The sequence below is a fragment of the Sminthopsis crassicaudata genome, chromosome 2 (assembly GCF_048593235.1).
Source record: "Sminthopsis crassicaudata isolate SCR6 chromosome 2, ASM4859323v1, whole genome shotgun sequence".
NCBI classification, from domain to species: domain Eukaryota; kingdom Metazoa; phylum Chordata; class Mammalia; order Dasyuromorphia; family Dasyuridae; genus Sminthopsis; species Sminthopsis crassicaudata.
This window is the reverse complement of record NC_133618.1, coordinates 361,749,764-361,776,574: the sequence shown is the minus strand read 5'-3', so window position 1 is coordinate 361,776,574 and position 26,811 is coordinate 361,749,764. Positions and strand designations below refer to the sequence as shown.

At 36.3% G+C, this 26,811-nt stretch overlaps 1 protein-coding gene across 7 annotated transcripts in view; it reads right to left on the bottom strand.

Moving 5' to 3' along the window:
- Positions 1-26,811, bottom strand: part of FSTL4 (follistatin like 4) — an 816,112-nt gene that overhangs the window by 69,893 nt on the left and 719,408 nt on the right. For all 7 annotated transcript variants that reach the window (XM_074290936.1, XM_074290937.1, XM_074290938.1 and 4 more), the window contains one exon: positions 12,963-13,083. In XM_074290936.1, the coding sequence (XP_074147037.1) occupies positions 12,963-13,083 (121 nt within the window). The remainder of the gene's footprint in view (positions 1-12,962; positions 13,084-26,811) is intronic.

The following is a 26,811-nucleotide window of genomic DNA, read 5'->3' as shown; positions in this document are numbered from 1 at the left end:
TCATTTTTAAAAAAAATGGGTTAGGGGTTAAAAAGGAGGGAAAATAACAATTATTTAAATTAGTTTATTGTTTTATTAACTGTCTAGTCTTAAGAAAGTGATGGAGAAAATAATGCAGATTAAGTTTGCATTATTATATATACTTATTTTTAATTTTTTCATGTATATTAGTTCTCTATCAGGAGGCGAGTTGTATTCATCTTTAGTTTTCCAGAATCATGGTAAGTTATTGTACCATTCAGAGTTTTTCAGTTTTCCAAATTTGTTCATCTTCATTATGTTCTTAAGGTATAAATTATCCTCTTATTTCTGCTCACTTCACTTTTTATCATAAAAGTCTCTCCCAGGTTACTCTGAAATCATGACTTTTGTCATTTTTTTATGGTGCAATGATGTTCCTTTATATTTATGTAATGTAATTTATTCATTCCCCAAATGATGCCTCTGCTTACTTTACAATTTTCCACCAGTACAATAATGATTGTGGCATATATATATATATATTTTTTTTTTTTTGATATGTGATCATTTTCCTGTACCTTTGGTCTCTTTGAAAGAAAGATTAGTAATAGTATCAGTGTCAAAAGCCATGTACACTTTAGTAACTCTGGGGGCAAAACTACAAATTGCTTTTTAATGATTACTCTTTTTTTTTTTTTTTTCTAATTGAACTTATGCCCAGGCTATATTTTTAATATGATGCTTTACTTGAACATGTTTTTCAGTTATTCTCTTTTTTTTTTTTTGGAGGGGGGAGAAAGCAGTTGTGTTTTGATTATTCCTGTCACCATAACAATTATGGTATATTTTTAAAAAATTGTTCTCCTTTTTTTTAGCCTTGTTTGCTGTCTTTGGACTTTGTGTTTGGGCTAATGGTCAGACCCATATAACTGCTTTCATTTCTATCTTCACTCCTCACCCAGTATGGTGGTTTAAGCCCTTCTACTTCTCTTTGCTCTGGATTGCCAATTCTAGGTTCAAATCGGTCTCCTTAATCTACACTATATCTTTTACATATCACTCCACAAAGAGCAACAAAACTGCTAACTGGCACCTATTTCTGCAGGCCTTTCAGTACCAAATCTAGGACCATTTCCTGCCTTGATGACTGCCAAAGATAAGACCATTGTTCACTGTCTGCATAAGCATGCTCTAGAAGGACATTTTGACCAGAAATTGACATTTCTAATCTAACTTTGTATTTTGTTAGGATGACTTGGGGTTGTAAAAGTTACTCACTATCACTTTGTTGAGGATTTTGAATTAAGACTCACTCTGTTGCATTTTAAAGATCTTTATGCAATAATTGTGGGGGAGAGTTTACTGTTATTCCAAAGTCCTTTACTTTTTACATTTGACATTAAGTATATTGGACTTGGGTTCAAGGTCAGCCCCTTCCTCATTTCCTTTATGTGTGGCAACATGTACTCACTTTTCTGAGTTTTCTAACTATTTCTTAATTTATGAAATTAAAAAAAAAAAATTACTTTACTTCTTTATATAGTATTTATAAAGAAAACTCCATAAATTGTAAAGGTGTAAAAGTTCTAATTTTAAAAATCATATACATTTCACAGATTTCATCTTGTTTTAGGCCCTTATCACTTTTTTTCTTAGATAACAATAACAACCTCCAGACTGTTTTCTCTGTCTCTGGATTCAGCCCTTTACAAACCTAACCTTCACATGCTTAATCAAGTAATTTACTTTAAAGCTCCCATACTCCAGACATCAGTGGTTCTTTTGCCTCCCAAGTGAAATATAAAATCAATACTTCCTTCAAGATCTTCATCAAACTGCTCCAACTTACAACCTTTGTATCTGTACTTCACTCTAATTCCAGGCAACTAGACTACTTGCCATTTTGTTCTTGTCATATTATTCCCATTTCTGCGTCTTTTGTGTATTGTTTCTCATTGCTGAATCTGATGCCCATCATTTCTCTAGCTATTAACACTACTTTCTTGCTTCAGTTTCACATAAGCAACTGGTAATGTAAGATTGAAGCTGAGGGCTGAAGAGTTCTCTGGGCTGTGTTATGCTGTAGGTGTATCAAAAGGTACTGAAGATGCATTTATCTAGTATTGGGAGGGGTAGCAAGCATATTAATTTGTTCTTCTGATGCTAGAAGGGAATGCCCAGTTCAAAATTAGAAGTAACTTCAAGCTTCCAGGCTTGTCCGAATAACATGCAAATGTTTCATTCCTTTGTTCAGTGATTGCTTGGAAGTTTCTTTCCTTTTGCAGAAAGCCTGTGCAAGAATACCATGTCCATCTACTGGATACTGCTGCACTCTCATTATTACATTGTTCCAATTATGGAAATGATTTGGCATGGTTCAATTGGTTCAATAGAGGAGGGCCTCCCAGTATGAGTCTGAGAATGTCATAATTCATAACCATCTGAGCAAACCTTTCCAATCTTGAGAGGAAGGAACTGAAAAGTCAGACCTATATGATTAATCTATTAGATTTAAAAGACCCGTGACCTCCTCATAGTTCAGATGAGCATCCATTCATCCCCTAAACAACAGAGTAATCTACCAAATCTGTTTATTACTCTGGCCTGGACTTTGTCGGCTGTAGTTCTTACTGGGTGACATATTTATGCTGGCTTTCACCTTGCAGGCTTCACACTGGGAATGAGGAATGCATTGCCAAGAAAAGATGCCTGTGTCTTATATAGATTTTCCTGTTTTAATCTAAAGGTTTTGCAAGTTTAGGAGAAAATAAATATGCTTGTTGTAGCATGTTAATTACAAAGACTTTTAGTAATGTTATTAACCTCAAGGAAAATGAAAGGAATAAGTGGCTCATGTAAAGTAGTTGAACTGAAATGTCAATTACTCCTTTGTCACTTAGAGGATATATATTGACCTATATTGTACTCAGGCACAGAACAGAAGAAAACTTGGGATGGGATAGGTGTGGATTTGCAAAGTGAAAAGCAGGAGACCATGGACAGAGGCACAGTTGTGCTGGGAAGCTACATTAGAGATCATTGAATCCAATACCTTCATTTTATAGCTGGGGAGTGAGTCAATTGAATTTTAGTTATAGAAATTGGCACTTGTGCTTTGGGAAAATCACTTCCCTCATCATAGAAATATAGACGTTAGAACCAATAAAGGACCTTGTAAGTTATTAAATACAAGTCCTGCATTTTATATATGGAGACACAGAAAAGTTAAAATTCAGATCTTTAGCTTTCTCTCCATCAAGTTCCCAGATTCCTAGGTTCTCAATTCTCAGAACCTCTCTTTACTCATCTGTAAAGAGGTTAATTGACTTGCTTGTGATCAAACAACAAGTGCTAGAGTAGGAACTTAAAACATGATGTCTTTTGTTGACATGTCTAAGACTTTCCATTATTCAATATGACCTTTCAAATGAGAACAAATGATGTACCAAAACATCACAGTTTTGGAAGAACTGAGATGGGACTTGAACCCAGATCTTTTGACTTCCAAATTAAGTACACTTTCTCCTTCATCATATTGTCTTGTCTAAATTATATTCTTCTCTTCTGTCTTCTTTTCTATAAACTTTTGAGGGTAGAAGTTCTCATTTTTTTAAATTTACATAATGTTTGGCAGGGTTGCCTTGCAAGTACATTCTACTCAATAAATATTAGTTAGTTTTGAATTTTTCTTCCATGTTGTCATTTAGTCCTACACTGCTTTAAGAGTTTAGCCCAAATCTGTTTCCTCTAAGAAGCATTCTATGATTACTGTATTTCAGAGCATACTGATTTCTTTCCTCTCTGAATTGCCTGAGTAGTGAGAATCTTGTGAGGAGCGGCCTTTTGTTAGGCTCTAGCTGGGGAAAAAAAAAGGCGGGGGGGACTTCATGCTTTAACCACTGATTGACTTCCCTGTATAAAGGAGAATTCCTACATATCCAATACTCAGCTCCTAATTATAATTAATTTAGCAAAATTATCTAATAAAGATAGAAAAAGTGAGGGAACTCTCCTAATTACAATGCCTTTTTGATGAATGTGTGTGTGTGTGTGTGTGTGTGTGTGTATGTGTGTGTATGTATGTGTGTGTGTGTCTGTGTATGTGTGTATGTGTTCACAGTTCAGGTTACCTGCTAATTGACTAACTTTAGGGTTCCCCCTCCTATTCAGTCCAATTAATCTGCCTAGCAACAATAATCTGATAAATATAAAGTCTGAAGCTTTAAAGCTTTGGGTTTTCAAGCTGAGTACATATTAAACCATTCTCCTTCAGCTTGGCTCATGACCTAACTTCAGACTATGGGGTTGAAGCCATATGTTTGCATGCCTGTAAGGAATAAACTGCTTGACTTGTAATCTTTTGAAGGTTTATGTTCCCTCTGTACCTTACATATCTATGCCCTACAATTAAGCCTTGAGACCAACACTATCATATTTCTGTGAATAGCCTTGTCTCTTTAAGCTTTTCAAAGGCTATTGGCATGACTTACATCCCCACAGGATTTAGCACGACCTAAGTACACAGTAGGCATATAACAACACCAGAAATGATGTTGGGTATGTAACTTTACCACTTACCCATAAAAGTAGACTAGATGACTTCTAACATTCCTTCTTAGCAAGGAATCACAATTCCTATTATTTGAAAGGCTTTCATATGGAATGGGACTAAGACTATACTTTAGGTCAAAGGGTGAGCAGTGATGGGGAGAAAGGGTCAAGAGTAGAAAATATAAATAAATGAATTTACTTTTGATTCGAGGAGAAACTTGCTGAAAACTATGGTGGTTCACAAGTCCAAATTCTCTTAGGAGGTCACAGTGTGTTTCACATCATTGGAGTTTTTGAGAAGAGCCAGAATACCACTTATCTGTTAAGTTATAATATGCATTGTTTTGGGGTATCCATTGGACCATATGGCTAATACACTCTTTTCTGATTCTAAAATCCCGATATTCTGTTAGCCCCAGATATGCTCCTTTCACGAACTAGAGACCTTAAGCCCCTGAGGGCAGCTCCTTTATAAGGAATCCAAAAATTCCTATGGGTTTTAGAATTCAAAGGTTTGGATTACTTTTCATCAGGCAGATATTTTGCCTTTCCAAATCTCAGGCCCGAGGTCAGTAGTGTTCAGAAAAATTTTTTCTAAAAAGAATCTAGCTGCTTTTATCTCCCATTACACTGCTTTCTACTGTGCTTTTATAGTAGTTCACAGATAAGAAAAGGATTAGAGCTTTAAGTCTTACTCAATAGGGAAGAAGCCAATTTAGATTAACCTTAGTTAGAGATACTCATGTTATATCCATTACCTTCTTCCCTAGCTCTCCCTCAAGTGAAAAAAAAAGACAAATATATAAGGATAAAATTGAAAACAATCAATTGTGGGGGCATTTTTAGAAGTCCCTGGATCTATAATCTGTATAGTTATGAGGAAGGGAACAGGACCTTTTATGTGTAAGGAGGCAGTTCAGTAATCTCTCTATATATTGGTATAAAGGGATGGAGACTGGGTGGGTGGGGGGTAAAGGTTGTAAGAAGGTAAGCTTATAATAATTAATATATATATATTATAATATATATATCACTTACAATGTGCCAGATACTATACTAAGCACTTTAAAATTATTGTCTTATTTGATTCTCACAGCAAATCTGGAAGATAGGTGCTATTACCTTCATTTTATCATGCCTTATTTTAAGATAAAAAAAGATTAAGTGACTTGCCTAGTCACACACAGTCTGAGGCCACATTTGGAATCATGTTCTTGACTCCAAGCATGATACTCTATCCATTGTGCTACCTAGCCACCCTTATAAAAGAAGGGAAAAATGAATAACAAGTTGTTAGGGTTAGAAGGGTTAGAATCATCCTTTCGTAATTCACCCTCACAAGTCAAAAAGAGGCACTGAAAGGTGTTTAACCTGGGTCCTTGAATTTTAAAAATTTTTTAATAACTATATTCTATTTTTATTGGTTTTCTTTATAGTCTCATGTATTTTATTTTATGTACTCTAAAACATTATTCTAAAAAGGGGTCTGCCAAAGGCATTTATGACACAGAAAAGGTTACAGTCTCTGACTTCCAACCTTCTGGTAATTTTTTAAAGGGTAATGAGCCACATAGGTTACACAGTGTTGTGTATAGAAAGCTAGCATAAGAGCAAGAATGTCCTGGCTATATGATCTCCTTTTAGATACTTAATCTCACAATGCCTCAGGCAACTAAGACTGTAAGTAGGAGTATTGTTGTTGATCTGCATTGCATTATAAATTCAGGTCTTCTATCCCCAAAGCAAGTAACCTTTGCACCATACCATGTTGTGCTTCAATAATTCTGTCCATTCTGACTGAGCTAGCAAACTACTACCATCTCTCAGGTCACAGAATGGAAGATTCCTAAAAATAGTAGTGCCCTCCTTGTTTTCTAACTCCATTCCTTCCCATCAGTCCTCCTTTAATCATTTCCTCCACAATGATGATCCAGGGAACAAATTTTATGGAGAATGCAACCTATCAATTGTCTTTGCACCCTTTTGAATTCCAATAGGAGACCCAGGCTCTCACAACCCCCACCCAGATCTGAGACAGCTTGGGACTCCACTCACAGGCCTCTTTAGCTAAATCTCTCGTTATAAAAGAGCCAAGCTGGTGTCCTCTCTTTTCAGAGGTTCCAAACATGGAAGCCTTACACCAGGCATGCCAAGGATCTCTGTTCACTGGAATCCTATTTCCGGTGCCCTTTTATCTCTACCTTCAATTTTACTAACTAGACTTTTACTTCCAAACCCCAAAATAAACCTCTTTTATCAATCTAGGTTTTTGGATTTGTAAATTCCTTTACAGGGGACTCTGTGCTGCCACAAGACCTCATTTAACTCTGTATCCTTGAGCCAAATCCAAAGAGATGGCAGGGGAACTCTATTTGACTCCCTGTGCCCCGAACCTGCCACTAGACCTCAATTAAACCCTAATTTCATTTAGGTACCCCAATTCTAGACCTCATCAAAATGATGTTAATAAAGATGTATTATCATTTGATTGCTGTGACTGATTGAGCTCTCACTGCCAATCCCTCAGATGAGAAAAGGAGCCATAAATCCTTGTGCTTTCCATTTCCTGTTAGGCCCAGCATATACATCAAGGGACCCCTGCAAAGATCCCTGCTGGGTGTCTGTGATGAGGAAACCCCAAAACTCTTAAAACCTTCTTGGACTCTGCCTCAGAGAGGTGACTTTACCCTAAACACAAACAGTTTTCATCTTTGATATCTCCCTCAGTCCAGAAACCCTTTGAATTCTATTCAAATTTTAACCCTGGCTGAAACCCAGCCTGAAGCCAATCTGGGACTCTACCCATGAGCCCCTTCAGCTTGTCCAAAGCCCCCTATTATAAAAGAGCCAAACTGGAGTCTTTTCTTTGCAGAGGTCCCAAACATGGCAGCTTTATGCCTGCCATGTCAAAGGATTTCTGCCCACTGGAACCACCCTGGCTCTGGTGTCCTCTCTTTACCTAACACCTTTTAACCTTCCAAACCCCATAATAAATCTCTTTTATCAATCTAGGTTTTCGGGTCTGTAAATTCCTTTACAGGGGACTCTTGCACCACTACTAGATCTCATTTAACTCTGTATCCTTGTGCTGAATCCAAAGGGGTTGCAGGGGAACTCCATTTGACTCCCTGTACCCCAAACCTGCCACTAGACCTCAATTAAACCTAATTTCATTTAGGTACCCCTTATCTAGTTCTCATCATCTGAATGTGAAGAGCTTTCAGTAAAAAGAAGAGTAACTCTCCCTTTGACTTCTAGCCTTTCATTTCCTACTGCTCCTGTCTACTGAGCGAACAAGAGTTGGTGGTAAATGGGGCTTTTCCTTTCTAACTTTAAACTCTTATTATGCCCTTTTTCTACCTAATCTCCAGCCTTTGGAGAGTTAAGGAACTGTGAAGTGGGGTGTCTCATATTCTTATCTATCACCCATCTTATATTTTACTGGCTTTCACTCCAGTTTCCCACTTCTATTGGGAAGAGAAGCAGTATGTTCCACTTAATGAAGAACATTCTCAAACCTGGTTATACCCTTTTACATTCCAGCAACTCTGAACTGGTGTAAATCACCATCAAAATCCTATTCCCCTATTCTCAATCAGGCAATTCTCCATTCTTATTCCCCTTAACCCTTACATCATAAAGATTCAACCTAACCTTAACTAGCCATTTCACTATGCTCTCTGGAATGCCTATTTTATAGACAGCAAACCTGCTTTCATTTTAAACTCAAACTCATTTTCTCTAAGAAGCCTGGTTTCCACCTGATAACTTAATCTTTCTGGTCACTCTTTTGAGTAGTGACTATTATTTTCATTCATTTTCTGTAGCGAGCTGTGGTCTCTAGAAGCTGCCGGATCACTCTCTGGGAAGAGATCTGCTGTGTCTACTCAAATCTTTCAGACAGATTCTTCTTCCTGTAGTGAACCGTTGTCTCCAGGCAGTTGCTGTTAACTCTTGTCCTTAGAAGTGACTTCCCTTCCTGCAGAGAGCCCCGTCAAGCCAGATGTAATGCAAAGTCTTCTCCTGAATCTCCTCCAGCTCTTATCCTTCTCCATGTGGACTCTCTTTCCAGGCCCACTGTTCTCTCTTTTATTCTCCCAGAGAATGGGCGTGGGATAATGCAAGGGCTTCTGGGAAGAACCACCTCAGCCAATGAGCCTGCTCCTTCCATCAAGTCAACCTGAGTTCTCACCTTGTAATTGTCCAACCTGAATTCTCACCTTGTCACTATCCAGACAACCTGAGTTTTCACTTAGTAATCCTAACAATTTTCCTATCTAGGAGAAGTGGGGAAATTGAGATACTTGCTTCCCATTGTTACTTCCATATTTTCATAATTCTGTCACTCAGTATAATGTCTTTCTTGCAGATTCATGCTACTTATTCATACATATCACCCAATCAAAAAACTCATAGCCGTTATATACAGATCACTCCTTTTTTTTTTTTTTTTTTTTTTTTTTTGCCTTAATGAGTTCAGTAATTGAGTTTTTGAGCCTTCCTATTAGGGGACTTCAACATATACTTTGACTCTCCCTCAAATAACGTAACTACTCAGTACTTCTACTTGATTATTTCAAATGGGCTAAATGTTCACACACAAACTTGTTCACATACAAAAATGATCAGACCTGTGGCCTTGTCATCACCCACAAATGTACTTCCTCTATGTCCAAGAATTTTGAAATCTCCTTAACTGACCATGATTTATTGACTTTCTTTCCCTTCCTTTAGGAAACCCTACATTTTGTTCACATTGTAATTTCTAGTACCTTGACCGTTCATTTCTCTTGCTGGTAATTTGCTCTATACACTTTCACCTCTTGTCATCATCTTGACCCTTTGGAAAACAAATTCAACTCTATACTGACCTTTTTTCTTGAATTCCTATCCTCCTTATTATATTGCTAATTGTATTCAGGAAAGCCTCAGCCATAGATCACTCCAACCATTTACTCCCATACTCATTGTTCTGGCAGAGATGGAGAAAAACATGCAATCATTTTGACAAGGTTCACAACAAAGTTATGTCATACAACCTCAACTAGGACCTCACTGCTCCTTGGAATTCTACTCCCATAACAACTCTTTATTCCACTCTCCCCACTGGCTCTTTCAAAACATTTGATTCCTCTTCAAAGCTACCATGGCTGCCCTAGCTCTGACTCTCAAATGAAAATGTTGCCAGCATCTGAGAGTGAAAACCGAAGCCATTAGCCAAAATTTCTTTCTTTTCCCCTCTTCTTCAGCTCTTAACAGTTAGATGACTTCTGCTATTATCTCTTCCTTCATTTATGTTTCACATGATGAGTGGCTTTATACCTTACCAAAGTTAATTCCTCTATTTGTTCAAGTGATTCCTTTGCAATTGGCCTACTCCAACAGACTCATCCCAACCTTGCTTTTTCCCTTATTTTCAATCTCAGTCTACTGGGTCATTCCCTGTTACCTACAAATCTGTCTTCCACCCCATCTTCAATCTTGAAAAGATTGAGATGATATTTTTTAGGTAACCAAGATCTCTTCTAAATCTAGCTAAACTTTGCCACCTGGATTATTGCAATAGATTGTAGTGGGATATAGTCTGGTGTCTCAGCTCTGTCCCCACTCCAACAATGCTTCTTTCAACCATTAAAGTGATTTTCCTAAAGAGCAGGTCCAGTCATGTCATAGCTCCTTTTCTCAATCTCCTTGTTTAATAGATTTCAGTGGCTTCCTTATTGTTGTTATACCTTACTTACAAGACATTCCTTCTTTCAGCTATGGGTATTCTCTCTGGTTGTTCTCTATGCCTGGAAAACTTTCCTGTCTATTCTGTATTAAGTTTCCACTTTCTATGGGAATCCTCACCTAAACTCTTCTTAATTCTAGTACCTTTGTTCTGATAACTATTTCCTGTTTATTTGCATGTGGTTTGTTTTTCTTTATGTTTGTTTGCATGTTGTCTCCTTCATTAGATTTTAAGTTCTTTGGAGGTAGGGACTATCTTTTGCCTTTTTCTTGTGTCCCCAGCAATTAACACAGTGCTTGGAACATTTTTATTGTTTAGTCACTTCAGTCATGTCTGACTCTTCCTGATCCCATTTGCAATTTTCTTGGCAAAGATATTGGAATGGTTTGCCATTTCCTTTTCCAGATTATTTTATAGATGAAAAATCCTAGGCTCAGGATTAATTGACTTGTCCAGGGTCATACAGTTAGTAAATTTCTGAGGGTGGTTTTGAGTTCAGGAAGATGAGTCTTCCTTATTTCAGGCCCAGTACTCTATCCACTGTGGCACTTAGTTACCCCTTTGGCATGGGGAAAGAACTTCAATGTTTGTTAATTGTATATATTAGTTTGTAGGTGCTCCCCTCCATTAGATTGTAAACTGGGTATGATTCTAGGAAAATAAGAATCCTTTCTGTCACTGTATGATAAAAATATTCCATAGTAAGTGTTACAAGCAGTTAATAATTAAAATATCCCATTAAAGTTTAAAATATATTGTGATGCCCTTAAGAGTACTTTGTGCCCTTGTCTACTACCATGTTTCACATGAAAAGAACTTTAGAGATTAAGAAGAAATACAGTTATAAAAGGATCTGGCATAGCAGAAGCCTCATCCACTATTGTAAAAACCATTTAGTGTTCATGGATAGGAGATAATCTCATAGTAGTTAGAAGCTTAGCTTGCCTTTTTTTTTTTTTTTTTTTTTTTTAATCACCAATGTTATCTCTAATGTTATAGAACAAATAGACATCTATAACAATTGTAAAAAAAAAAATCTGTATACCTACTATTTCCTTGTCCAGGGAGTGTAGTTAATAATAAAGGTAATAAATCCTTCCAGCTATATGTGAAATGTTTTGCCACAAAACATCACCCTTCTTTGGGTTCCCTTTTATTCTACTTTTCCCACTAAAAGATGTCACTTTCCTGTCTTAAATTATCATATTATGTTGCTACCACAGCATGACTGGCTGTGTACTTTAAGTAGATCTAAAAAGTCATATAGCACAAGGCTGAAACCTTAGAAACTGAAGCTGCTACTGGTAATCATTCTTCTGTAGTGCACTAATATATTGCTTTTCCTTTCTGTTTAGCTCCTTACTTTATCTGATCTCTTGTCTTTGGACTCAATGGTGGGTGAAATTTTCTCTGCATTCTCCAGGAATTAAGCCTGGAAAATTTCCCAACAGAGACTAGTTAGTCCAACTCACACTTTTTATAGATGAGGTCTGAAGACATTACCCACGTAAAAAGTAGCAGAGTTATGATTTAAAGCACAATCTTCTGAATACAAACCTAGGAAACTGACTCTTGTCCAACTTATAGACAGAGGAAAGTGATGTGAGAGAAATAAAGGGACTTATCCAGGGTCACATATCTAGTTAGTGGCAACACTGAGACTAGATCCCAGATTAAATAACTCCTAAGTCAGGGACCTAAACATGTACCATTTAAAGATGATCAATAAGTTTAAGTTTGCCTTGGTGTCTATCTGTAGGTGAACTAATTCTACTGTCAGAAAAGAGTCCTAGCATTTTTAGGAACAATTAAATGTATAATCTTATCAATGATTATTTTGTTTATTTGGATAAGGGAGAATAATGTAAGGCAACTGGGTTTCAATTCTAGGAGAAAAATACTACTATGTTTGTCTCAGGAGGAAGAGGAACTAACCTTGTAAGATCTCAAGTTGCCATCTGGCAACTGTACTGTACTATATATCTTTTCTTGGTAAAGAAATAGTGTTAATATAGGCATGGATATAACTCATTGCAATCTGCTTTGCTTGCTCCCTAAACTCTGATAAAGCGTAGGCTGGTCATGGAAATGCTTGTGGGAGTTTCTAGCTAGGAGAGGAAGGTTGATAAGCAAAGACATGAACAGGCTCTGACTTCTAAGACCTTGCCTGAGGGGAAGCTATCTGAAAAACAAATGTCTTTGATACTGGCATCCCTGCTGCTAGTAAGGAAAGTAGTGTGACCTTTTTTAGATGCTACTTTCGATCCACAGATTATATTTTAACATTCCCCCCATTCCCTCCATTGATGCCAAAATCTGCCATTTTTAGCATGTCTGTGGCATAAGCCTACCCACATAAGGGACAGTACAATTATATCTCCATTCCCATCTGCCTTATTCAATTACTCATGGGGAGCATTTTTGGGGAGAACTGTAGGCCTATTACTTGTTCTTATTATTTTTACAGTACAAATGGTCAGCTACTAGTTTCTGACTTAACAAGGTATATGAAAAACAAAGTCTTAGAGGTTCAGGTTTTCTTTCCAGTAAAGTGGAAAGGAGTAATTTCCATATTTTGGAGTGTGTGTGTATATGTATTTCCCCACATGAGTCGGTGCATGAGTGTATACATAAGTAACACATAACAAGAGTGACATACAGCATTGCTTAAAGAAAGACTTGGGAGGGGGCAAGGGCTGCAGGTGTACCATTTACTAACCATTCACCTGAAGGACGTGAGTCTGGTGCAGCTCCTCATAGCCATAGGCATGACAGGTGTAATTGCCCATGTGAATAGTTGTCACCTTGGTGATGTAGAGAGAATCATCTTCTCCAAAATCCTGCATTTAACACAAGAGAACAGAGCTGTCTCATTAGTGAACAAATGATTTCAGCTTTTGAGAAAGATTCAATTTCTGTGGTTACAGTTCATACACAGAACACCAGAAATCTTACATCTGAGAATTCCATCATAGTCAGTGCCTCAGGTCAGATCTTGTCCTTTCTAACTCTGTAATATCTTTCTCATCCATCAATTTTTTTCTACTTACACAATTAATTATCTTAGTTCAGATCCACATCATCTCTTACCTGGATAATTTCAGTGAAATAGTGAAATAGTCTCTTGCCTCAAGTCTTTCGACTTTGTGATCAAAGGAGAACTAGAGATCATTATTGATCACAAAATAGAAAATTTTGATTACATCAAAGTAAAAAGCCTTTGTACAAACACAACTAATGTAACCAAGATTAGAAGGGAAGTAAAAAATTGGGAAAACATTTTTACAGTTAAAGGTTCTGATAAAGGCCTCATCTCCAAAATATACAGAGAATTGACTCTAATTTATAAGAAATCAAGCCATTCTCCAATTGATAAATGGTCAAAGGATATGAACAGACAATTTTTAGATGATGAAATTGAAACTATTTCCACTCATATGAAAGCGTGTTCCAAATCACTATTGATCAGAGAAATGCAAATTAAGACAACTCTGAGATACCACTATACACCTGTCAGATTGGCTAAGATGACAGGAACAAATAATGATGAATGTTGGAGGGGATGTGGGAAAACTGGGACAGTGATGCATTGTTGGTGGAGTTGTGAAAGGATCCAACCATTCTGGAGAGCAATCTGGAATTATGCCCAGAAAGTTATCAACATGTGCATATCCTTTGATCCAGCAGTGCTACTACTGGGCTTATATCCCAAGGAAATACGAAAGAAGGGAAAGGGACCTGTATGTGCCAAAATGTTTGTGGCAGCCCTTTTCATAGTGGCTAGAAGCTGGAAGATGAATGGATGTCCATCAATTGGAGAATGGTTGGGTAAATTATGTTATATGAATGTTATGGAATATTATTGTTCTGTAAGAAATGACCAACAGGAGGAATACAGAGAGGCTTGGAGAGACTTACATCAACTGATGCTGAGTGAAACGAGCAGAACCAGGAGATCATTATACACTTCAACAATGATACTATATGAGGATGTATTCTGATGGAAGTGGATATCTTCAACATAGGGAAGAACTAATCCAATTCCAATTAATCAATGATGGGCAGAATCAGCTAGAAAAGGAACACTGGGAAGTGAATGTAAACTGTTTGCACTTTTGTTTTTCTTCCCAGGTTATTTTTACCTTCTGAATCCAATTCTTCCTTTGCAACAACATCAACAACAACAGAATTTGGTTTTGAACATATATATTGTACCTAGGATATACATATTTAATATGTATGGGAATGCCTGCCATCTAGGGGAGGGGGTGGAGGGAAGGAGGGGAAAAATTCGGAACAGAAGGAAGTGCAAGAGATAAGGTTGTAAAAAATTACCTATGCATATGTACTGTCAAAAATGTTATAATTATAAAATTAATTTTAAAAAGTCTTTCCCTTCTCCAATTCATCTTTTACAGAACTTTCAAAATGATTTTACTAAATGAGGTCTATGTTACTCATCTACTCAATAAACTTGAATAGTTCCTTACTGATTTCAGAACAAATATATCACTCCCCCCTTTTAGTGTATAAAAAATACTTTACAAGCTGAACCCAACTATATTTCTACCCTAATCATATCATTCCCCTTTATGTACACTTACAATCTAGCCAAAATGATCTTGTTATTCCCAAAACACAGCATTTTTATCTCTTGCCTGCAACACTTTTCATTGATTATCCCCATATCTAAAATGTTCATCTTCTACAGTCTCCTCTTCTATTACATATAAGTAGACATGTTATCTATATATTTGTAGGACTACATGTAATTTATATGACTAGATTTAATCTCTTTAGAAAAGGGATATTTTTGAAGTTTTTCCCTTCTATCCAGAACCCAGAAGAGGGCTTGAAACATTATGGGTACTACATCATGATTGCTGATTGATTATAAAACCTGATAAAGATCATTATTTCTTATAATCTCTTCAACTTTTTTCTGCCCATATACCTTTGCTCATGCTGTTTCCCCTTTCTGCTGCCAGGAGTCTATATGGTTTTCAAGGAGGAGCACCTCTGATCTGAAAGCTTGCTCATCCACCTTTGGTGTCTACTTGGCACTCAATTTTCACCTGTGACTCCAGCAGCCACACCTTGGTAAAACATCTTAGAAGATGGTTTAAACCATGTTAATAGTAACTGATGAACCTCAAACTCATTGGCAAATGGGGGAAAGGGCATCTACTCCAAGCATATAACATCTATCACCTGAATGGGTGGATAAAATCAGTTTGTTCCAACAACCAGAAAGGTGGTTGAAGCAGACACTATGAAGTTAGAATTTGGTCAGACATGGAAGACACCAAGGCCATCTACACCATCATCAGTCTTCCTCACTTTTGTTTTGCCACTAGACTTTATTCTGAAAGAGAGAATAAGGATGATGACTTTGTAGCACTCTGCCTCATTTAAATTCCATTCATTGGTTTTCTTAGAAAAAAGGACAAAACAACTCTGCCTGTGGAAAACTTACTCATCTTTGTAGGATAAGGGATGCTTTATTGATGGCTTATTATGTTCTAAAGTACCTAAAACAGTGTCCTGCATGGCAGATGCTTAGTAAATGCTACTGACTTTGTAATCAAGATTTGTACATAGAATTACTTCCTGCTAGCACTGGAGTCTTTCCTGATTACCTACCTTTAGCTGTTCATCTTTGGAGCTCTTTCAATATTTATGACCAGTGCCACACATTTTGGCACTTGATTATGGTCAAGCTAGCACTTTATTGTAAACTCTCTTTTATTTGCCTATTATTTAATGTTTGAAAGTTCAGAGATCATTCAGGCAAGGAAGTAGAAAGAGGTATCTAAAATATCTTTGGAAGGCAAAGAAACAAAATATAGGTAATTAGATAAAATCTTGCAAGTAATTAAATTTCTATTTAAAACCTTCATGCCTAGGACATCTGAGGGCAATTTCTGTTTGCATTAGAGCTCGGCAAAAATCTAATAATTGCCATTCACAGGTAGTTTAATGAGCAAGTGTCAGAAAAGACAGGACACTTCCCATAAATAATATCCTGACTCAGGAGGCAGCACAGACTGAATAGGTAAGACAAAAAAACCAATTGGCCTCAATGGTTGGCCTTAAGAGTTAGCAAAGGACAACACTAATAGGGAATGAGGAAGGACAAATATATTGCTTCTATCAAGTCCAGACAATAAGTGGAATTCAGCCACTTTTAGGATTCTACAGCAAATAAAATGTGACTAGAAAAGCTCTCACGGGTTTGATTTTCCAATAATGTCATGTGACAACTACATATCTACAAAGTATCTTTTGGTTTTACTCCTCTAGAACAAGGTAAAATAAAAGACTCGTCTAATAATGCCTCTCTAATGACAACTTGAAATATTGGCTATAAAAGGTATGTTGGAAGTAGCTCTAACCAGCTTGAGAATTGTTAAATTTTCAGTATGAGCATTTACAACTCTGAAATCTACAATGCTATAAATCACACATTGATTCATTGTTTTGTTGATTGTTTAGATTTAAGAAAGTGTTAATAAAACAGATTAAACTTAATGTTTGTATGCATTTCCCCCTGCCCCTCAACTCTTTCTCACTTTGTTAATAGTTTATCAGCATTGCTCTATAAACAGTACTTAAATTCACCAGCAGTGTGGTAGAAGGCTCTGACAGGAGATGTAAAAACTATAGTTATATGTGAAAACTGCCAATCAAACCACAAATATTTATTAAATACATATTATGTGCTAGGCATTATGCCTGTCTCCTGCGGATACAAAGAAAGAAGCTTAAGAGTCTCTGACTTCAAAGAACATACATTTTATTGGGGAGACCAGTGTGTACACACACACACACACACACACACACACACACACACACACAGTAGCTCAAAAAAAAGTGTGAGATGCACAAATTTAGAGACAGCTCCACTCCAAATGTTTATATGGAATCTTTGTGCTTGACCTGCAGTATAGCCTTTTGAGCTCGTATTGGTCTAATCAGCCATATATGGACACACTGTACCTTAGAGAAATTAATATTTTACTATGATATTAATAACTAATTATTTTCTTTAATTTCTGTTAAGGATTGTAGAGAGCCAGACTTTGGAGAAGTATACTTGAAACAAGGTGTTAACTTAGTGGAATTGATGAAATAATGGTTCTCTAGTTCACACATATTCAGTATACTGTAATGATGTAATTGTAATAGGGCATTTAAACTGGGGACAAAGTCAGACTCAGAGGGAGACTGGTTGAGACTGTCAGACTATCAGAGAGCTGGAGGAGACTGGGTCAGACTGAGACTGGGTCAGACTATGATAGACACAGACTGTGTAAGAGACAAAGACTTTGGACTCTATTCTTGTCCATTCTCTTGGTGTCTATCCGGCTGAGACCAAGGCCCTTCCAAAGGACTGCCAGAAAGCTAGCTGGAACATTACAAAGAACCAGCTTTTGAAAAGGTCAATCCTTCTCTGAAGGGCATGGCTGAGTGAGGAGATTGATTCTAGCTCCCAAAACACATATTGTTACCTAGACTGGGCAGGATCCCATGGCATGAGGATACCTAATTTCTGCTTAAGAATATAAACAGAATCAAGTCTGGGTGAATCTTTGCCCAGACAAGAAACCCCTCCTTGTTCCTTTCCATTAGAGTTTAGGAAAGCCTAGCTCAAAAGGGAGAAAACTAGCTAGAGAGGTCTGGATGAAAATGGTGTCCCCTGACCAAATGCCTTGAATCTGCTGAGTCTCCTAATCAAGCCATATTCTTAGCAGGAAGAGTTTTAGCCCACCTCCTCATTAAATGTTCACCAATCAGTGTTGAGTTTCATTTGTCAGGGGAGTTCCCCTTCAGATGGGATTGCAGGTAATTTAGAGCCTCCCTTTGGGTCTTTGGTATGGAGAGAAACCACTGACCATCAATTATTTCTGACTATACATACACAAGTATGCAATTACACGTATATGTATGTATGCATATATGGATGTGTAGGTAGATATGTACAGACACATACACATATAATAAAATATGGATTAGAAGAGGTTGTTAATAGTAGAAGGATCAGAAAAGGACTTGCATAGAAAAAACTGAGCTTTGAAGGGATTTAAGGATTCTAAGAGATAGACTTGAGAAAGGAATTCATTTTATGCAAAGGGGACTGCATGTATATCTATATCTATATCTATATCTATCTATCTATCTATCTATCTATCTATCTATCTATCTAGAACTTTGTCTTCCACTAAAATGAGAGCAGACTGTTGGAAGGAATTATTTTATTCTTTCTGTTTGTAGCCCCAGTGCGTGGTACATCATAGGCATATAATAAATGATTATTTATTGACCTCTGAAGAAGCACCCTCATAGCCCTCAGACCCCTGTCTGCAATCTATTCATGTTACAGCCCCATCCTTAACATACAAATGTCATTTCCCTGAAGAGGAAAGGTAGGAAGGAGGCATTATACTAGAAGCTAGGTAGGCTGGAGATCAGGTTCTTTCTGTCTCTTGTGAGCTGAACAAGTCAGGTTTCTATTCAGGACCTGAAAGAACACATTCAATCACACAGTGGAATGCCTTAAAGCAGGTACTCTTAATCTGTTTCATATTATGGACTCCTTTAGTAATTTGTGGATCCCTTCTCAGAATATTGTTTATAAATACATAATACAAAATATACTGGGATGAAAAAGGAAATGAATTATATTGAAATATAGCAATAAAAGAGGCCAGTAGATGGCACAGTGGATAGAGTGCCAGATCTGGAGTCAGGAGGACCTGAGTTCAAATCTGGATTCAGACACTTATTCAGACCCTGGGCAAGTAATTTAACCCTATTTGCCTCAGTTTCTGCATCTTTAAAATGAGTGGGAAAGGTAATGGCAAACCACTTTAGCATCTTGCCCTAAATAGGGGTCATGAAGAGTTGGAAACTTCTGAAATGAATGGATAATAACAACATGGTAATAAAAATATTAAAAATTCAAGTTTATCATGTATATGTTAAGAATTCTTGTCACTTAAAGGATTGGGGGATGTGCAATTAGCACAACAACTGAAGTGCTCTGTTGTATCATCATAAATGATTTTCCTTGGGCTAGGGACACTTTTCATGGAAGAGGAATCTGTATTTTTTTTTTTTTTTTGGTAAAGCAAAAGATGAAAAATGAACAGTATGTGAATATAAATTGCTTTTGGGGTCATATATAGAGAAAAACTTGTCAAGAATCAAGTATCTGGGCTAAATACAAGGGCTTGCTGTATTTGCACTAAAATGCTGAAAGGTAGCTGATACTAAAAAGGGTATTAAGCCCCAGTAATAAAAATAAACGTGCAGGCAGCTCAATTTGTCCTGAATGATGAAGGATCAGTATATAGCTGAGTAGAGGCTAGGACTGCTTATAAGTTAATATAAAGCCAGTTCTTGAATTTAACAAATTTCTGGTCCAAGCTATTTCCTGGGCCAAAATCTAAGTTATGAGGAAAACAAGGGTACTTAAATTTCATCTCATCAACTACTAGCAAATAGGAGATTCTATGCAGCATGACTTAGATGACTTTCCTACCCCCAGCTCTTATCAGCCCCCTGGTAAGAGTACCATCTCTGACAGGAATGAAGAGGAGGTATCATGGAGTCATCAGAATGTGCCTATATTCCCAGGCCCAGCCCTCAATAGCCCTTTGGTTTCAGGAAATTAGTAACTTAATAAAGGAATATTGAAGACAAGCATCTCTTAAGAAGATCCTAGAGTGACTCTAAATATTAGGTACAAGGGATGCAAAAACACAAACAAAACAATGAAAACATATTTAATTAATCCTGATTGCTTTCTTCAGTGAATTCAGTAAATTTCTCCATTATCTGTATGTATGTTTGGAAATTTGTTTTTATTCCAAGTACTTAAATTTTGATGTTCAGTTATGCTTTAGTTCTATTCAACTCTTTGTGATACAATTTGGAGTTTCCTTTGCAAAGATATGAGTACTTTGCCATTTTCTTCTCCAACTCATTTGACAGATAAGGAAATTGGGGTAAACAGGGTTAAATGATTTGCCTAGAATCACATAGCTAGTCAGTGTTGGAGACCAGATTTGAACTGAGGTCCTCCTGACTCTAGATTTGGCACTCTATCCACTGTGCCATCTACCTGCCCATTTAAATGGTAAAATACATTTGTGATCTATTAATCAAATTTGATTACTTAGCTTATTGACTAGAAGATCTGAGGGTTTCAAAGTCCTCAACAGTGTCCTGATGAGAGTGAATGTAAATATTACAATTACTATTATTAAGTATCAATCAGTTACCAAGCATTTACTAAGTACCTTCTACCTGCCAGGCAATGGACATAAAAAGGAAAAGAAATAAAGCAATCCCTGAATCACGCTTATGCATTTAAAAATTTAAACATTCCTTATCAGTTTATCTTGTATTTAAAAGAAATATTATAAAGACATAGAAAACTTGTCTCTTGATTAATATTGGAGGTAAAAAAAAAAAAACTTCTTCAATGTTTTATTGGATCTCTGATTTCATCAAGGAGAGTACACATTGCCTGTCTGCACTGGTGCATAATGCAAACTATTTGTGCCCTATCATGTCTTATTAGTATCAACATTCTCCTATAAATCCATCATGAAGGGTCTACTGAAAGCAATCACAGCTGTCTGCTAGTTCTTTTATTATTCTATTCCAGGGAAAAACTCAAGCCATCCTTTCTGTGATTCCTTAGTCTTCCTCCATGATTGGCTCATCACTTCTCTAATCATACATTAAACCAATTGTATGATGGCAAAGAAAATATCTGCAATTGAATTTCCTTATCATCTTTTCTTCAAGAATTTAAAAAAATATATAATATGTACATATATATATATATGTCATTCTCATTTTATACACATGAAAAAAGTAGAAATATAGATCAATATTTATTAATGTTCCTGATTTCTTATTTTAAAATGTAACACACACATGTGTGTGTATGCGTGCATGTCTGCCTTCATGTCTGTCTGTATCTACATAGCTATCTATCTGGGAGTTATGCAAACCAACTCTACCTTCTATAGCCAGATGTTAAGTTTTCAGTGTGAACAGTCACATTTCAGAAATCTGAAAACACTATAAATCTGGGGTTGATTAATTGTTTTGTTGATTGCCTAGATTTAAAAACAGCTAATATCAAGATTATTAAAATAGATATGTATACATTTTTAAAATTAAGGGAATCACAGTTAATTTTGGAAATTAAAATTTTACCAGGACATCTTTGTATTGCTTTATAAACATTTAAGTTTAGTAGGAATGTAGTAGAAGTTCAAAGTTTAAAGTCACCACCAGTCTAGATGCTTGATGATTTGAGGGGAAAAGATGACAATTAGAATTTATATAGAAATTTCAGGCTTTCAAATCCATTTTCTTATTTGAACCCTACAATACCCTGTCTCTCTTTTTGTCTCTGTTTGTTCCTCAATGTGGTACTGAGGATTGGACCAATGATTGCTGTGTTGGAGAAGTTCAATACTGGAGATTGTAAATGATTCTGGAAAGTTCCATTTCCCTTAGGGAATAATGGTTAGTCACACACTTAAAGGTCTCTGGGCCTCCATTTTTATTTTCTAGTTTTCAATGAAACTTTGTTTTGTAATATTGCTTGGAAGTTTGTATGTACGGGTTGATGGTATTGATTTTCATGTCATATTGCCTCGGTTATTTGGGAGCATATCACTCATATTTTTCTTAGGTTGGAGTTATGAGTCAAGTGAAGTAATAACTTCTTTATAGATGTGTCAGGGTTTTTCATGTGATTAGAATCATCAAAACAAGTGTGTTTTCAAAAGGGATAAATTGAGTCACTGAAATGGACTTAAGTGTGTGTCCCAAATCATAACTTTCCCCATCATATTTCTTGGGGTCTCTTGCTTCCCACTGCTTTGTTTACTGTCTCTGGGATTCCAAAGGATATCTGAGGACTTAATTTTTTTTAAATGGCTATGCTCTAAAACCAAAGGATGGATTCTACAAGAGGCACAATATAATTTAGAGAAAAACAGTGTAAAACTCAGGCATTTTATTCCTGATAATACTCATGACTTTTGATGCAAACTCAGAAAAGCCTTTGAACCCCAGTCTTTAGTTTCTCATTTTGATAAGAGAAAAACCTCTTCATTCCAAAGGTATGTTGGTTGGATTGAAGGGGAGGTGAATCAGGGAGCAACACTGTCAGCAACTAGGAATCTGGTATCAGACCTGAATTAGCTCTTCAAGGACACATGGGGGCTGTTCGGTGCATTACTGAACTGCTTTAAGCACTAAGTAATTATAGGCAGTAACTTCAGCCTCAGGGATGAGCTCCCTTTGCCATAAATAAAATAATAAGGTAAAATGTCTTTGGGCTAAAACAATAGGCACTTTATAATTATAGAACAAAATGCATATTATTTATTGAGACATGAACGCTAGCTACAGAAATCAAATCTACTTCAATGAATGTGAGAAAATTACTTTAAAAATTGATTTATAAGAAGCTACATAAAAATGAAACGTGAAATCTTTTCTCTCCTGAATGTTCTCTAAAATGTGTCTGAATAATTCCATCAATGCTTGATTGCTTCTCTGTAATTGTCTTTTTATGGATGGCTTTTTTTTTCTGATGCATAGAAATGTATTAGGAAAAGCAAGGTTCCTTTCAGAAATAAACAGATGCCAGATTAGGCCATTTTCATAGTGAGATACATTCATTTTGTGGAAAAGAGAAAATTTAGTTAAAGATATGGCTTATAATTTTCTCAAAATGCTATTTCCTAAGCAACAGCTCTAATAAACAAAGTAATTAAATGGGATATATGTAAGCAATAACAAATATTTAAATAAAGGAAAGATGAGGTGTGTGTGGTTGAAGCACAGCTAGGTATGCCATAAGAAATAATACACAGTAAAATATGTTTTATGAAAATGGGCACATGGTCACATGATCAAATTTAAGATCATAGAAAGCATTCAAAATCATTTATGGCTCAGTCTAATAGCATAGTTAATGTTGAAAGGTAAAACTGGTTTTAGAAATGGGCAATGTTCACATTTCTACCCTGTTGTTCAGACCTCTTAAAACCTTGCCTCTTCCATGAACTAAATAGATTTCAATTCAATCCAGCAAACATTTATTAAGTAGTTATTATGTGCAGGGAGGCACTGTGCCAGCATGAATGCTCTCTCTTTCTTAATCACTATCCAGATGTTCAGTTTCTAATAAACCAAAGTATCCTGTTTGCATAAACTTTTTTAGAAAATTCTGTCATTCTTTGACTTTAGAGTCAACTTCTAAACATGGAGGAACAACTATAGATATAAACAATACAATGCCATCTGTAATAATTTGACCATAGATAAGAGAAGCATATGTTTTAAGCTAGAAAGGAGCTTCAATGTAACCTAGACCAGCCCTTTAGTTTAGAATTGAGAAAACTGAAGCTAAGGGAGATTAAGGGACTTCCAAGGGATCCTTGAAATCATTAAGTGGCAGAGATAAAATTCAAACTCAATTTTCCCAAGTCCAAATCTTGCACTTTATCACTTAATCATAAATACTTCAAACCTATTCTTTTTTCATTTTGTAGATCAGAAAGCTGAGTACCAGCGAGATTATTTGTTCCAGATCACTTTTTAGCTTCTTAGACGACAGAGATCAAACTAGAACCCAATTTTTTTTTTTGATTCCTTGTTTGAAGCTCTTTCTATCAAGAAAAATGAGAGAGACTCAGGCTTTTTGTCAAAAGAAACAATTCACTTTGCTCCTGTAAGTGGTGCAGTGATTAGAATGCTGTAGGGAAAACCTAAGCACAATCTACCTGTAGACACTAGAGACAAGCCTTTTAATTATTGTCTTCCTCAGTTTCTTCATCTGGAAAATGGGATGATAATAATAGCACTTATCTTAGAGGGTTGTTGTCAGATATGAAATATTTGTAAATCATTTTGAAAATCTAAAAGTATATTAAAATGGGAGCAATAATAATGATTATCTTACTGCTAACATTCCTTCCAACTTTAAAATCTTATGTGGCACCCATAGATACTTCTAATATGTACTATTACATTAATATTTGTAGCTGCTAAGTGGTTACCTTTAGAAGGCTTCTCTGATGCCTTGGTGAGAAAAGGAGCTGACACTATTTAACAACAAAAAGAATTTCGGGAGGAGGGTAGGAGGAACCTTAGTGTCTATCTTCTCCAAACTTTACATAAACAAGAATTTCCTCTATAACATATGTAACATTCATTTCGAGGCAGGCTAATTAAACTCGGCCCCTTCTCCTCAGAAGAGTAGGGAGGACATGAAGATAGCAATAATTAGTGACTGATGTATGTCAGTGCAGCCTTCCCTTCCAAAAGAATATTACCAATGTATGTCTTTGAATTTCTTGTCACCTATTTGTAATTACCAAAGGCAATATCAAAAATGTTCAATCTTGGTCTGGAAAGTATTAATTACAGGGAAGTCCATCATTGGGGATTTGGACATCAGGAAATGAATATTTGGGGCTAGAACAAGTCATGATGAAAGACCTTCCAATAATAAAGTATTGATATGTTAAAAATTCCTAACACCTAGCACAATATTCTGTGCACAATAGATGCTTAATAAATATTTCTTAAATGTAGGAATGAATGAGAGAAGAAGAATTGGTGTATGAAAATGAGAAGAAGATTTAGAAAGTATTGAAAGGGACAAGTCCTGGGGGAAAAAAAAAAGGCATTGTCTCTAAGACTTGTTCAAAAAGAATATAGTGTCAAATAAAGGGAACTGCATTCATTAAGGCCAGAACTGGATCAAATTAATAAGAAACGGATGGATGTGATTGTTATAAAACCCATTATAGCAGTGCTTGATTACAGCTTACAACTGTAATTATCAAATAAAAAATGAAAAAAATAACTACTGTAGGTGCCAATGGAACATGGATCTTTGAAGTCTAGATGACGGGAATGTTTAAGAGTCAGTGCTATCTGTCAGCAAAGATTCTCCCTATCTTATTCCTTATCTAAGCAAAAAATCCTTCATGTCAAGTAGTTCAACTAATTTACCTGGCAAGGATAAGAGGACACATAGAACCCTTAAAAAAGAAATCGTGAAGCAATTTCTTCAATACATAAGATGTTTGTTTGCTCTTACTCAAATGCCACTTTAATCATGTTCAAGTCCACTTGTGAGGTTGAAAGGGCTCATATACACTGACAGCCTCTACGTATGAGTGGGCTGTTCTTTCCAAACACTAACCTACATTAAAGCCTTTGGTTGAATCCACATCTCAGGAAAGGAGAGGGTTCCTATTACAACTTTCCTCATTCAGCTTGCCATCTTCTCTGATCTCATTTATGTCCTATAAATTGTCAAGTGGTTCTGCCAGCTCTTTTGCCTTTTTAGCCTCCTATAAGACTTTAAGCTCTGCCTCACAGAGATCAAACTATCAAACTTTGCATTTACCCTGGCAATAAAGGACAGATTAATTCCTTGGGAAATAGATTTTAAAACTTCAGCAAGGGCCTAAAGTGGACATTTTCCAAAAATTACATTGTGACCTCATACAGTTTTAAATCATTGCACTGCTTACAAACTAAATAGCTTTAGGCTTATCCAGAATGGTCCTTCAGCAAGAGAGCAGTTTAAGGTGATTCATATTTTAAATGACAACCTGGTGTCTTGGATGACCTTACTTATCTATTAAAGTCTTCTACAGATATCTGTATATCTGCTTTAGGGATGTGAGCTCTTTAAAAATATTACAATGAAGGGGTAGTCTTTGATTCACAGATCTTCATATAGAGCTAACATGCCCATGTCATAACTGGGCATGTTGTGTTGCCTATCTCCAAAATAATTGGTTTGGATTTCCTTTCCTATTGGAAATGTTATATATAGTCTTTCATCAGAAAACTAAGAAGGAAGGTGTTTGGAGAACAGACATAGTTTACTAAGGACATTTATTATGAAAAAGTGATGAGAAGGAAAATCTAAGACTAGAAGGTGAGACAAGTGGGAAATATCATTAACTCACTTTGTGATCTTGGACAATTAATATGATTTCTTTTGGCTTCATTTTCTTAGGTTCAGTCAGTCATTATTAAGTGACTCATTAGTTAATCAAGCAATCAACTCGCAAACATTACTTTTTGTTACCTTCTGCACTGGGGATATGAATAAAAATGGAAATAGCTAACCTAAAGGAGCTTATATTCCAAATGAGAGGACAACACTGATCTGCACAAGGGTACATACAGAAGGTGTGTGTACAGGTTACATACAAAGTTTATAAAAGAAGAAAGCACCTCTTCATTAGGGACTAGAGAAAGAAAGGGATAAAAGGAGAAGGAACAAGAGGAAACATGTTGATGGCCATAGTCTTCAACTCCTCTGGGGAGTATGGGGAATATTCTTTCATCTCTGTTGATGAATCATTTTTTCCCTTACACTGAAGTACAGTTCTACTGCCACTCAGCTGCCTACTCAGTGCTAAAATAGCTGAATAATTCTTACCTAACATCTGAGGAGGGAAGGCCTGCAGCTTCCTACTTGAAAAATAACAGATGATTAC